The sequence below is a fragment of the Anguilla anguilla genome, chromosome 16 (genome assembly GCF_013347855.1).
Source record: "Anguilla anguilla isolate fAngAng1 chromosome 16, fAngAng1.pri, whole genome shotgun sequence".
NCBI lineage: Eukaryota > Metazoa > Chordata > Actinopteri > Anguilliformes > Anguillidae > Anguilla > Anguilla anguilla.
Window position 1 is genome coordinate 14,187,518 of NC_049216.1, and position 15,065 is coordinate 14,202,582.

The 15,065-nt window shown below is 44.6% G+C and overlaps 2 protein-coding genes across 4 annotated transcripts in view; both read right to left on the reverse strand.

Moving 5' to 3' along the window:
- Window positions 1-15,065, reverse strand: part of LOC118215386 (cell migration-inducing and hyaluronan-binding protein-like) — a 46,809-nt gene that overhangs the window by 27,566 nt on the left and 4,178 nt on the right. The window lies entirely within an intron of this gene.
- The window catches only part of LOC118215387 (cell surface hyaluronidase-like), a 28,920-nt gene that overhangs the window by 4,156 nt on the left and 9,699 nt on the right, over window positions 1-15,065 (reverse strand). For 2 of the 3 annotated variants that reach the window (XM_035396122.1, XM_035396124.1), the window contains 11 exons: window positions 14,191-14,400; window positions 13,583-13,788; window positions 13,338-13,407; window positions 12,854-12,982; window positions 12,595-12,680; window positions 10,791-10,922; window positions 10,318-10,353; window positions 8,348-8,500; window positions 7,762-7,939; window positions 5,654-5,869; window positions 3,065-3,273 (listed from right to left, as the gene is read on the reverse strand). In XM_035396122.1, the coding sequence (XP_035252013.1) occupies window positions 3,065-3,273; window positions 5,654-5,869; window positions 7,762-7,939; window positions 8,348-8,500; window positions 10,318-10,353; window positions 10,791-10,922; window positions 12,595-12,680; window positions 12,854-12,982; window positions 13,338-13,407; window positions 13,583-13,788; window positions 14,191-14,400 (1,625 nt within the window). The remainder of the gene's footprint in view (window positions 1-3,064; window positions 3,274-5,653; window positions 5,870-7,761; window positions 7,940-8,347; window positions 8,501-10,317; window positions 10,354-10,790; window positions 10,923-12,594; window positions 12,681-12,853; window positions 12,983-13,337; window positions 13,408-13,582; window positions 13,789-14,190; window positions 14,401-15,065) is intronic. The other variant, XM_035396123.1, reaches the window with a different exon arrangement.

Below are 15,065 nucleotides of genomic sequence, written 5' to 3' on the forward strand. Positions count from 1 at the left end.
GTAAGATTCAGTCTCCCTTTAAACCAAGCAGACAAACCTATCACAGGACTAGCTTGTTTTAGTCTCCTCTGAAATCAAATAAACCAGCAAATCAGAAATGTGCAACAGATAAGGAGGAGGCATTTAAGCTTTGTGCCAGGGCACCTCCCCTCTTAAAACTGTTATTTACTATATTAGGCACACTTATTTTCCAAATACCTGACTGCTGGACATGTAGCATCAGAGCAGATGTTAGCTTTCTGTCTGTCCTTAGAGCGGAGAATTCTGATTTGTATGTGACACGTCTTCGATGGCTAATATGGCATTTAATGACTGCTTAACTTTCTATGGTGCATTGTTAGCTGTAAGTTAAGTTTTTCCACTTTAAATCTTTGCATCACTGGTCTTTGGACTTCAAATAATTCTCTTATGAAAGATCAGGCACTGTTAAAGAATGGATAGGTGTTCTGGTATGGTATGAGACTAATAACAGAAAAGAACACAACATTAATGTACTGTGTTGCCAGTCAAGCCATTTCAAAACATCTTCATCACCTACCGCCTTCAGATAAGATGTACTGAGACAAAAATGACTGGCCAGCACTAAATGTCATACATATAGACATCTGATAATGAGTATCGCTTTTGTAATTCACAAACAAATACTGAGCATAATTTTAAAATAAAAAACAGGTCTAGGAATATAATATGGCTGAAATCATAACATAAATAAATACAATTATTATCCACCCAACCAGAGTACATCTACAAAAGCACAACAGAAAAAGCCAGTTAAAAAGCCAAAGACGCTTGCTATTCTACACATTAAATGGAAGTATTTTGTTTTTTTTGGAGAGATCCTCCTCATTTTTAGAAAGTACTCTCTGACCTGTACTACTGCACAGACTTGCGAGCAGCTGCACAGCCATAATGATGCTGTCTAATCGGGCTAAGGTCTATAGGACTATCTTAAATAGAGAATTGGGGTACGGTTGTATATCTTATCGTCAGCTTTTTGGCGGGTTGTTCAACATGTTGTTGAACTTAGGCTGTCAGACTGCCCTCAGGTGACAGGTAAATGAAGTGCTCTTTAAAGGAGCAAATAGCCAGGAGCAGTCGAACGTCCCAGCAGGTGCAACCGAGAAGGAACAGCGTGTAGCCCAGCGTTCTGATTAAAGAAGTCCGTGTTTTTCAGCCTTTCCCCCATGAAATCCTATCCCGTTCCCCCCTCCAGCTGTTGCGCACAGCTGTTCCACGCCATTTCATGCACAAGCCCTCGTCTCCATAGGTCCCAGATGTGGCACACTGCCGTCCTGTCTGCCATAAATCAACTCAATGTGCAGCTAATGAAGGGTTATGATGGAAAAGGAGCGCTTTCGCTGTCCTAATAAACAAATTTTTCAATAAATCAAAGCCTCCTGACTCCAACACGTGAAGCCTGCGTTTGTCATTTCTCAGAATGTTCTGACATGCTGTCTGGTTACCGCAGGCCAGGACCGGCATACTTGGAGGGGGGGGGGGGGGGAGGGTGGCTGGGGAGGCATCTGCACCCTCTGAGTTCAAACCGCTATAATATTTGCTGCAGGCTACGGTTCAGATCCCAGCAGGATACAATGTTTGCTTCCCAGAGAATATACTGTACAGTATGTAACAGTGCTAGATTGCACCTGACCACAGTGAACAAACAGACTGCACTGTCTCACAGCCTTGCCTTTCAGCTGGAGGGAAAATTAAAACAGGGATACCCCAGCCTTCCATAAACTGTCACTGCTCTGCACCCCTACAAGGCAGGGCAGGTGTGTTATCAAAATTAGACTTTCAGGACACAAAAAATAGTTTTTTCTTCGTGGAGGGTGTGCACCTCCCTCAGGATCAGGCCATGCTCCCACAGTAACAGTGATGCAAGAGTAACAGAAAAATTGATGCTGAGGGGCATTTTTATGAATATCAGCAAATGCCAGAGTATGTGTAAAAATTGAAAAAGTACATGTATTTTTACTAACTTGTAGCCTATGGAAAATACTTACAGTATATATTCTGCTTTAACCTATTATCGGTTAAATTTCCATACATTCAACAGCCTGATACAGAATATAAACATTCTTCATAATATATAACTGAATATGATCCTTACTGTGTATTTTCACTCCCACTCTGGTGTCCCTAGAATAGACACCTATCCTGCTATTGATTTTTCTGAAGACAGGGACTGCTTGTACACAGACACCCTAGGGAGTCTGTAGCACTAATGCTGTAGCCAGAGGAGGCATGACCTCTACCGTCAGATATGCATGCAGGCTCATTTGTCTCTCAAGTCTACATGACAAGAGCAGCCTCTTCATCCACACGTTTCCTGACCTTTCCCATCATCCCTTGCAAGTAGAATAGGAGCCTCTCGGTGGTTTTAGGAATTATAAAAAGGTGAGGTGAAATCTGGAGAATTTCAGGAAATCATGTGAAAATACATACAGCTATTGCATAAATACAGCTGTATATTCATACGTCAGACTACATTCAGAGTTTTATGAAGTAGCCTGTGCTTCACCATAAATATAATGATATCCACATGGAAACTTTACAACAGCTTTAAAACATGCCAAGTATGAAACTTAGATCCATCTTTTTCCAGTTACAAAAGGAAATAAAGCAAATTAAATTAAAACTGGTCAATGGTATGAAAAACACTACTGATCTGAACCTTTCGGCAAAGTTTCAATATGTGTTTAGCACACATAGGAATACAAGTATGTATGCTGCACACACAGACATATGCACAGGTGTAAAGGGGATGGCATAAATTGATGGGGTACAGGTGTATGCGCGAAGGCATACTGGTTAGAATTTATGGGCTACAGCTGAACAGGTAAGGGTACACCTGTTCAAGTTCATTGGGTACAGGTGAGGGTGTACCTATTGAGATGTATGGAGTACAGGTGAGGGTGTACCTGTTGAAGTTTATGGGGTACAGGTGAGGGTGTACCTGCTAAAGGTTATTGGGTACAGGTGAGGGTGTACCTGCTAAAGGTTGTTTGGTACATGTGAGGGTGTAGCTGCTAAAGGTTATGGGATACAGGTGAGGGTGTACCTGTTGAAGTTTATGGGGTACAGGATGATCTCCTCAGGCACTCCACTGTGCCAGAAGATGGAGTAGGCCTGCTGGAGCATGACCACAGGCTGGTACTGCTGGTAGGGGGCGCCACGGTTGACCCCCTGCAGAGTGAGGGGGTGGTTGGGGTACCTCTCCCGCATCATGACAAGGGTCAGGTTCTCTGGGCGACGGGCCTGGATGTAGAGCTGGGAGAGAAGGGGGAGATAATTAAGAAACTCATCAAAATCCAGCCTCCACAGAGCATACAAACCAGAGGCATTGTGTAGGGGGGCACACCTGCCTAGTTTGAGTTATTCTGCTTTCTTTTAGGGGAGAAATATTCCCACTGTAGACATCCCATAATTGAGTCTTTTGCCCCTGACGAGTGCAGCCTCAGTTGTTACCTCATCTGTCAGAGGAATGCTACCTCACAGAGCTGGAAGGCCACCACAGACACTCCTAATTATAGCCTTTTGAGTTTTACAGCAGTGCATATTCAGAGTGGAGTACATGCCCTGCAATGGTGGGATAGTCTGTCGCCTGAAAAATGAGGACATGGAAAGCAGACCAGTGTTCCTCCCTGATTTCAAAACACCTCAAATTCTCCCAGAAAAATAATATCACGATTCTTCATGCAGGGGCTGAGGTCGCGTTGCTCCGCCTTTGCATTTAAGCCACGTCAAAACACATCCATCCAGCTCTGAGAACACATGCAGACTTGGAAACTGGAGTGCACATAGGAAAACAGAGCTACTGCTGCTGCTGCTGCACCCCTTTGTGATTTGGAAATGAGAAGCTTTTATCCAGCACAGAGTGAGACCCTCTGCCCTGTGGAACTTGAGGAAGAGCCATTTAGATTCATCCTACATCACAACCACAGAATTCCACTGCCTATCAGTCACATGATTACAAGCCACCTTCCACAACATCAGAAACATGATTACATGTCATTTACCTCAAAAACAGTGACGTGCTGTCAAGCGACAGGCTGTCTAGCAGGGCTGCTGCAGAATCTGTAGGGATTAGCTGCAGAATCTGCAGGCTTTATTTGCAATACTTCATTACTTTGACTGTCAATACAATTTAGTACTAAAAATCTTGGAAAAGGCAAAAAAGTGGAGAAAGTCGCATAACTGCCAAAAAATGTCAAGAATCAAGGAATCTGTGACACCCACGACTTCCGTGATAAATACACAGCCATAATTGTGGCACTGCTCCTTTGTAAGGGGTCCAAAGATAATCAGTATTGTGCCCAGCCAGGAGCTGCTGGCTCATGTTTAGTGCTGACCATATGGCCAGCACAGAGAGACTGGTCTGAGCATGCTCGCAGTGTCCCAAACTGAATGGAATAAGGGAGACGTTCCATTTACTTGCACTGGTGGAGCGGCAGATTCATATCACCAGATTTCTTCTGGCAGCATTTTAAAATTCCACAGCCTAACTGAACAAAGAAAACAATTAAACCTTTTTAATAGAATTGAAATCTTTGTGAATTTTAAACAGAACCACAACTAAACAAATAAAAATTAATTAGTCCTGGAATCCTCAACACACCCTCCCCCTAACACACCATTTTCATTTTTATGGTCTGTGCAGACTCTCCCCAGCTTGTTCCCACTTGCTGCAGCGGGCATAGCACTGTCAGTTCACCCATGCCTGGACCTGAAGAGAGCTTTCGTAAGCACCTGCTTACTCCGAAAGCACAAATCTGGGGAGACAAGCCAGATCCAGGATTCAGGTTTCCACTAAAGACCGCAGCACGGGCTTAGAAAATGAGATGTCAATCAGCAGATTGATGTAACTCTGCAAATGTCACAGCAGGCATATGCATGCCAACACGCTCCACTCTCCTGTTGTTTCAGAAAAAGGCATGGAGCAGGGGGAAAAACACTAATTTTGTTGCGGTATTTGAATGGAGTAATGGAGTGTGGTTGATATGCAAAGCAGGCCTTGGGTTATCTGAATGGAGACACTGTAATTCCAGCACCGCACCACTGTAGAAGGACAGGAAGCACTCAACTGTGTCGTCCAGAGAGCGCCCCCTGCTCCTCAGGCAGTAAATCACACGCAAGTCAAAACCATCTCAGAACCAAGCCTCTGAAGACCCCTTTCTGAACACACACTCGGGAAGCCATCTGGAAAGATACCCCGGTTTTAAGAAGCCTCCTCTCAGCAGTCACCCCAGCCCTATGAGGGCTCCCCTGCATTACTCCCACCCCAGAGGTCAGGCTTTGGAAAGAAAGACCTGGATTGACACTGTGGCACAGCCATCTTTGTTTATTTGCACACTTAATTAGCAGGCATAACACACGGAATGCCGCCCAAAGAGACAACCTGCTCCATCACACCAGTCACAGACGCCAGTAAATCCTGCCAAGTCAACTCTCCCGTGATCAGCAACACTGAACTCAAAGAGTAGGAGAAACATGTACAGATCTGCCAGTAAGCTACAGTGTAGAAACTGTAGAGTACCCTGTGTGCGATACAGAGTGAAGAGTATAGATTAGCCTGTGTAAGACACTGGTGAGAGGCAAAGCACAGAGAAGGTAAATGGGTCAAAAGACAGAGGGTCAAGCCAGGTCTCACCTGTGCATATTGTCCGTGGCAAATCACGCCATTCCACCGCGGCACGGTGAGGCAGCCAGGGTGCCGGATCAGGTAGTTATCAGCTCGGGCCACATAGGAGTCTGGGTACCCAGTAAGAGAGCCGTCTAGGTCGTGGAAGATGGATGTCTTGTCCCCATCCATGTCATTAGCCCCAAACCATGGGCCTGGCTGCCCAAAGAATACATTCAGACCCACCTAGAGTTCAGGGAGAAGACTATGTCATTACTACAGAACATACTCGCAAACATACTCAAAAGCACCCACACACAGACTTGCATTCAGACATACTTTCTGACACAAATGCAATCAAGTTTTATATTATCGCGATCCTAGCACTGAAATTATGCAGTCTGCTCAGGGGACTCTTGATTGACAGAATCTGTGAGACACTGTGACAACTGCACCTGACAGAGGTACATCGTTAATCCCGATAAAAATGAAGACACTACAGCCCCAATGTAAAACAGTCTATTAGGAAGTGCGAAGCCAGATTGCCCATCATTTGCCATTCCAGAGATGACTGACCTCTACCCCCCCCCCCCCCATACTGCATGACTTTCTATTGGCTCCTGTTCCCATATTGCACAGCAAGCAGAGTAAAGTAAATGCTTTCCATATGAAGGAAAGTGAGAGGCTGAGATCGCAGGCACAGGCCCATCCTCGGGGGGCTCACACAGTGCGGCTCCTTCAGCTCTGGACCTGTCACTGCCAAGAGCACAGAGCTGAGACTCACAGTCTCCAGCTCAATTTGGGATCCTCATATGCACTTTCAGTCCAGTTGGAAATACTTGTGCACAGTTGAGCCTGTGCAATACTGGCTCCACCCCTTTGGGAGAATCTGCCAATCAGGACTCATGCCTGAAAGGCACTTCTGCCCAAAGGCACTTTCGTTAGGGCAGGGGGAATTAAACAGGGCAGAAGCAGGGGAGAGAACATTATTACACAATGAGAAAAGTGCTCAGAGGTTTTAAATATTCTAAATATGCAGCGATTGCATAATTTGACCATTAGAAGGCAGTACAGTGGCTCATCAGCCACAGTCCCTCTGTCATTTTATCATGTCATTACAGTTCAGTACTTCTACCAAGAGGGAGTCAAGGATCCTGTGAAAAACAAACTTCTCAGAACAGGCAAACTCTATATGAGACCATACTATGTTAGGAGAACCTTCATTATCTCAGGTGTTGCTTCAGCACATCACAGTCTAAGCCAGTGGTCTCCAACCCTGGTCCTGGAGAGCTACAGGGTCTGCTGGTTTTTGTTTTCACCTTAACATCAGCACCCAATTGAGACCAAAGATACCAGGTGAGTTGAGTTAACTGTGTAATCAACTGCTCTAATTGATTCATGAAGTGCAGAGTCACTATGAAAACCAGCAGACCCTGTAGCTCTCCAGGCCCAAGGTTGGAGACCACTGGTCTAAGCTCAGCTTGGTGACAGTGTTACACATACACACAGACACACACGTAGACCGCAGAGCATGCAGATAGCAGAATGTGGGGACATTCCCTGTCTCAGGTTAACTTTCTCCTACAATGCATCCCTCTGTTTACAGTCCTCTGTGTCTCTGACAGGCACGTCACAAACAATGAGCTTTAGGAACCATGAAATTACTGCTTATGATCTGCGGCTTGAGTAAGAAAGCCAGTATGCAGATCCCCTGTCCCAGGGGAGCAGTCAGCGACCTTAAACTGGCTCCGGTGCAGAGCAGTAGGTGAGACAGGGAGCACTGTGATCTCTGTCCTCTCCATAACCCCCAAAATGAATTTTCAACTCAATGCTTAAAATATTTTAATGGTCGACAGAGCATAGTCTTGGCAAAGTTAAAGGCGCATTTTTATAGTACAAAGTCACATTCTTCAGAGAAAAAAATGAAAAAATAAAAGCCAGAACTTGGCTTTGAGTAAGGATTGGGACAGGGCTGTTGATTTTAGCCTCTCCCCCGCCCCTCCACGCCACGCCACGCCACGTCACACCTCGCCCCACCCACTCCATCTGCCCCATGCCGTCCCACCACACCTCCTGGATGTGTCCCACCCGACACTGACAACACCATCCGTGTTCATGGAGCTCCCCAGTGTGCTTACAGTTCTCTCCATCTTGATGGCAGAGATGTTATTCTGGGGGCTTCCCTGCCAGGCATTCTTCATGGAGAACCCAACAGCACTGGAGAACCGGTCCACGGTGGGGGAGAACTTCTTAAAGGTGCATCTGGTAAGCCTCACTGGACCATCATACACCTGGAACCCCCGAATCGGGAAAGTCCTAAACAAATACCATTTACAAAAATAATTCACGCTTTAATTTGGAGGCTTCAGACCTCAAAGCAGATCATATTATTATCATTTTGCCCCAAACAGCATAACTCTTGGTCTGGATTACTTTACCTTGCACTTAACATAGAATATTAGAGTGGCATATGATCAAAGAGTTTGATACTCAGTAGCACACACATTCACACACATATGAGCGCACACGCTTGCAGTGTGTATTTCAGCATTTTGACTTGACCTTGGGCCACTTCTTATTCTCTACCCCTGAGCTGCCAGACTAAGCATGAAGGAGGGTGATTTAGACACACGCACACACACACACACACACACCTGCTACAGGTACCCTAGTAAAGTTATTGAAAAACACTACCTGCTGAGAGTGAGATACATAAATACTTACTTGTTTCGGGGGAGTGTTCTGTATATGTTGTTGGTGCCTTTGCCCCAGTATCTGTTCTGGCCCCCATGGCTGCCCACATTACTGCTCTCCCCTACAAATATAGAGTCCATCACCTCCAGGCTCGAACCTTCATCAGTGGGGAAAGTTCCATCGCTGATGGAGAGAAAAACAGGGTTTTATTAAATAAAGAGGACAAAGGAAATAATGGCCTCAGCAACCCTGATGCCATCAATCACAATGAGAATCAGAAATGATATGTTAGTAGCTTTCTGGGACACACTTGCTGTCAGAATATGCCTTTCCAAGAAAAGGAAAACAGAAACAGAGAGGGACCTTAAATTCATTCCTTCTTTAAATCAATCTGTTTTCCATCTCATAGGTCGGTCTGTGTATGCTTTGGAAAAAGACACAAGAAAGACGCCAAAAATGAGAAGTGGTTGAAGGAGGCCATCTGAGGATTCTGCCATCATTAATGTGTGCACAGTAATTAAGCAGTGATGGACTCATCAACCGATGAGAGGACCTTCCATGACCCCGTCTCTTTGGCGTTCAGTGCACGGTGAAAAAGTTCCCCCCTCTCGTGACCTCACCTACACCTTCGTTAGGCTTATTCACACAGAGTCGGGAAGGTTACGAGTCTGTCATTAACACACACAGAAGGAAAAAAGGGGTCAATGAGGGAGGAGAAGCTAATGGATAAAGTGAGCCTAATGGAACTTTAATTAAGCCATTAATGGTGTGCAAATAGGTCCGTTATTTCAGCAGGACTTTGCTGCTATCTGAAGGCATAGACAAGATTTTTTTCCTGACAGATTTTGGAAGCTCCTTCTACTTAACGAGGAGCTCATTTTAATTGGATGCCTTTTCCAATTTTGTGGACGACTGTCCATTATGCTAATTGTAAATCGGCTTAAGGTGAAAAAGATTGTCGGGACAGACAGCTTTAACACTGTTAATACAACCTGGACTTAAGGTTGAAAAGGGCGGAAGTGTTTATATGACCCTGGTGGATAAAGGTAGGTTGTGTAGGTCTGTATACTGTACTACAGCACAGAGACCCTTTTTATAACAGCACCAAGAACAGGCTCTGTTTAGTGGCTGAGACTACTCTTTCTCAAACCCCTCATTAATGATCTTTTGGCCATCTAGTGGCAAAGCAGAAGCACTGCCAATACCCTGGGGAGTCCCACACACTCAGTAAATAGCTCAGTTTCCTCAAAGCAAATTTATCTTGGAGCAAACAAACAATCAATCTCTTCTATTTTTCCAGGAAACATTCTGAAATACAGATGTTTTGCAGATTCCATTGCTGGCGAAAGTGAGATGAATATTTAAGAGAAACCCACTTTAAAATAACATGAATTATATATTCATACAAATGAAAGGAAGTGAGAGAGGAAGTGTGGAGTAAGCAAACTGCAGCTCTTGCTATTTGCTGTAATTCGCATTCAAACAAGTTATTTCAGATTTTTCTGACCGGTCTACTTATTAGAATGCTCAGGTCTAACATTTTAATTATGTTTAATCAGCATTAAAAGTCACATCAAATTCATACTGCTGAAAATTCAGCCAGTGAGTGCGCAAGCAAATGAATAAGGAAGTGAGAGAAAGAGTGAGTGAGCGATTAGCAAGTGAGTGAGTGAGTGAGCGAGCGATTAGCAAGTGAGTGAGTGAGTGAGTGAGCGAGCGATTAGCAAGTGAGTGAGTGAGTGAGTGAGCGAGCGATTAGCTAGTGAGTGAGTGAGTGAGTGAGCGATTAGCAAGTGAGTAAGTGAGTGAGTGAGCGAGCGATTAGCAAGTGAGTGAGTGAGTGAGTGAGCGACTGATTAGCAAGTGAGTGAGTGAGTCAGCAACGGGGACAGTGCCATTCCTAGTCTAGTGATGCACTCAAAAACCTGGAATACTGATTTATGGCAGATTGCTTTTTCACAGTTCACTGAAAGAGGAGAAGGTGGCTGGGAGTGCCATACCTCGCTAGCGTGAGTCCAATGCCGTTGTCTGCAAACCTGTAAGAAAGTCAGGATTGGGGGTGCTGAGGTGCAGTGTGACAGATGAAAACGCTTTTGTGCTAATACAGTGCGGCTGCAGAGGCATCCATATTGGCAGCTTATAAATAGAACGCGTCCATCTGAGAGCCACATGCTGGAAAGCTCAGCAATAGTCTTAATATTCAAAGCATATGGAGAGAATTACAGTAGAATTTCTCGCCCTCCTCTCCTGCTCTGTAATTTCAGCCCACTGCTCCTTTTTCCTCTCATAAAAACGGGTTCACGTGCATCCACAAATCCCTACTCCTCGTGGCCTTTGAAGATTGTTTTGAAAATAATCATTATAATCAAATGCAAAGGAACAAGCAGCAGATTGTTCTTGAAGTGAATTTAACTTTTTTTGTGGGCCTGCGCTGCCTTGGTGACAGAGATAAGAGCTGGGAGGACTTGCTTACCCACAGTTCTTAAAGATGACATCGCCTCCTCGGGCCCATGCTCCATGGTCATTGTTCTTAAAGGCTATTAGCCCGTCAATGAGGGCAGCGGCCCGGGGCTTGGTGGGATCTGCATCCAGGTGGGGCCGGTACCTGTGAGGAACCAGGAGCTATGTGGTTATTCATCACAGTCTGACAGCATTTTCATTGTCTACTCTGAGAGTGCATGTGTGGTTATTAAGTCTGGTCTTAGAGCATGGTCACTATGTGGTTATTAAGTCTGGTCTTAGAGCATGGTTACTGCACAGTTATTAAGTCTGGTCTAAGAGCATGGTCACAATGTGGGTATTAAGTCTGGTCTAAGAGCATGGTCGCTGTATGGTTATTAAGTCTGGTCTAAGAGCGTGGTCACTATGTGGTTATTAAGTCTTGTCTAAGAGCATGGTCACTGCATGGTTATTAAGTCTGGTCTGAGAGCATGGTCACTGCACGGTTATTAAGTCTGGTCTAAGAGTGTGGTCACTATGTGGTTATTAAGTCTGGGCTAAGAGCATGGTCGCTGTATGGTTATTAAGTCTGGTCTAAGAGCGTGGTCACTATGTGGTTATTAAGTCTGGTCTAAGAGCGTGGACACTATGTGGTTATTAAGTCTGGTCTAAGAGCATGGTCGCTATATGGTTATTAAGTCTGGTCTAAGAGCATGGTCACTATGTGGTTATTAAGTCTGATCTAAGAGCATGGTCGCTATGTGGTTATTAAGTCTGGTCTAAGAGCATGGTCACTATGTGGTTATTAAGTCTGGTCTAAGAGCATGGTCACTATGTGGTTATTAAGTCTGATCTAAGAGCATGGTCACTATGTGGTTTTAAGTCTGGTCTAAGAGCATGGTCACTATGTGGTTATTATGTCTGGTCTGAAAGCACAGTCACTGCAGGTGTATTCTGAATGGTCCAACGGCATGTTTCCAGGGAAATGGGCCATCACAGCTGATTTGTGTGATTAGCTCCTGGAAGAATAATAGATGCTCACAAGTCTAAATATAACTGCTGTATGAGTTCTCTCTCAGCTCCAGTGCTGGGTTTTTTAGCATGGCATTATCAGACTGAGTACTGCATTTTACACAGAAAAGGGAAACACAGACATTGTTCCCTAACCATCTTCAGAAATCAAACATCAATCGATCACCAAAGGGCGCTCAGTTTCCCAGAACAGAGGCACAGAAAATGAAGATTATGCTGAGTGCTTGCAGTCAGTACTCCAAATTATTTCTTTGGCTCTAATGGAAAAAGAGCATCCACCTTCAACAAGAAGTGGTTATCTCACCAAACAGCTTCTGTCCCCATTAAAAGCAATTTGATGCAGACATCAATTGTAACAAACAGCAGATTGCTGCGATAAACAGATGATTTAAAACACTCATAAGGGCCATGAAACACATTTTAATATGTAACCACTTAATAGAACAGTAAATTTGCCTCATACATCCATAAATTACACTGAGAGGGTCTGATGAATGAGAATGAGAATGAATAAACATGCTCCAACAAGGACGAACAGAACGTGACACGTATTTAAAATAGCTTAGGGTCAAAATGTGCTGTTGCAGTGTAGGATTCAGAGCACCCCGTGGGGGCATGCTTAATTCTTACAGCAGCTTACTGCAGTACTGTCATTTTCCACCTGACAGCCTCTCATTAAGCACAAGGTTATTAAAGTAGAGAAGAGCAGCAACAGAACCTACAGCCACCCCCCTCGCTCGCAGGGGCAGAGGGACAGACGGTAAAGACAGGGTGTGGCAGTGAGCGGCAGGGCGTGTACGCTGTACCTGGCATTGTCAATCGTCAGGTACTCTCTGGGATTGTTAGCGCTGGCGTGTGTGGTCTTCACTCCTTTTCCAATAAAGAGCCCAGCCTACAGACCAATCACAGCACAGCTGTCACCACACCCACACACAAATGTGCACGCACATGCACATATGCATACCACACATGTATGTTATGTTATGTAAAACCAAGTAAAGCATGGTTTCAGTAGACAAGGTCCAGATAATGCCAGGGGCCTGAAAGGGAAGGTATGTGTCTTACTTTAAAGTTGGAGTGCACCCTGTTGCTCCGAAATATTCCCAGTGGCGTCAGCTCTGCCTGGCCTTCTGGGTACCAGCCTTCGGACAGTCCCGTAGGAACACGATGGAAAATAAACCACATTCCCACATCCTGCCAAGAAGAGAGAGTGCAGGGAATTCTGGGTAAGGCAAGCCCTGCCCACACACATAGCATTCAGGAAATACAATGAAGCCCTACATAGCTTAAAGGCAGGACATTTGTGAATGAAGCCTTTAGGGCTGTTATTGGGAGAGTAAAAGTGGCACATGTTGACTGTTGTGCTTGCGTTTGCCTACACAACTCTTTCAAGAAGGATTCCGATCAACAGAGCACAAGGCCAGAGGCAATCCATCGATTAGACCTCAGCAGCAGTGCTGTACCGCGGCTAATGGAATTCCTGCCGCTACATTTAATAATTTAAATACATTAAATACATTACAAAAAAGGTCAAAGAGTGACCCTGTACCTGGGAGCCAGCAGCTGCATTGCCGATCAGGTTATTATTGGGATTCGCAATCCAAAATGTGCTGACCGCCCTGTGAAAGGAACACATAGCAAAACATCAAATAATCAATGTGTACAAGAGCTCTGCAGGTCCGCTGATGTTTTTAAATAAAGGTATATATCAATCAGTTTTATAAAGATTTCAAGAACACATCAAAGCAACAGTGAATGTTTAGAAGCTAGATCCTGCAAAGTGTTCAGGCTCACATGCAGTCGGTGCTGGGGCTGGGAGTGTAATCTCCATAAACAGCAGCACGTATGTTCAGGCACATGGTCTCGTCCCTGTCAGTAGGCAGGATGGTGCCGGGACGGGTCAAGAGGCCAAGATTGTGGTAGAAGGTGTTCCTCTGCTCCACACCGTCCTCCAGGAAGAAGCAGTGGCCCAAGGTGTCGTACCCCACTACATCCTTCACCTAGGACACAAAGGGGAGAGGGAGATCAGTCTGGCTGTCACTCCCAGTGAAGGACACACCTTCATAACTATACAGAGACCATCACTTTTGGCCAACAAACTGGAAATGACACCTGAAAAGATGATTATTAATGGTTTGGTTTGTGTTTAAACAAAGCTGGTAATTCTGTCAGAGCTAAAACTGATCTAGCAATGGTTTAGTTTGTGAATAAATTAATCTATTAATGCTATGGATTGCAATTAAATGAAGCTGTTATGGTTTGGACTGTGATTAAGTTTATAATGGTTTGGACTGTGATTAAGTTGATAATGGTTTGGATTGTGATTAAATGCATTTGGTAGTGGTTTGACTCATGATGTAAGGAAGCAGTTAGTGGTGATGTGAGTTGAGCAGAGTGCATACCAGCAGCCCATGTGTGTTGTGCACAGTGACACATCTGGAGAAGCAGTGGTGGACAGACAGGTTGTCCAGGTAGGTGGGGGGGTCATACCCTCCCCTTTCGTCCACGTCCCCAGCCAGGTGGAAGTGCACAGGGTAGCTGCCCCGGTTCTGTTGGCCCAGTCCGATCAGCTCAACCCCGGACATGTGGAATGAGTGAAACCCTTTCTGGATCTGAAGAGACAAACAGAGCTGTTACATGGTCTCTCCATCTTTAGATTTGGACAGACTCTCAGAGGTCCCTCTCTGAGTTCTTCTTCCAGCTCCGTGTTGAGAGAATAAAATACCTAATTCGCTGGTCTTTCATGGTTTCATTTATTTTTTTATGTGAATTTAGGTTCACCACCACTGCGAGCCAGGATAGTGTTGCTCCTTATTGAATCCCAGTAAAAGAACAGATTTATACTTTTACAGAAGCCATTTCAAAAGGAAACTTTGTCCACCCTAAGGGTTTATACATTCGTAAATAGTGTCATTGCAAAGCAAAACACTATTGTTATCCGACAGAGAACTCATCATCATTATTTCCATTATTATTTTTGTCCACCATCTCTGAAGACAACTTTCGAGGTAGACGCACTAAACCAACTCTCAAATGTGCAGCTTGGTCCCAATCGATGTGCTTGTATACAACTTTCCAAAATTCCAAATAGTTTCCCAGATATCTAATGCTATTTGACAAAATAATTCCCATGGCGAATGAATGGCAGAAATTTTAGATCGCAATTCTTCAGGAAATACACCCTGCTAGTTTTAAATTACCATCATTTATTACATGCACAAATGTATGCTTCGATGAAATCCGACACCGGTAGAGTTGCATCTGGAAGTATGCTACG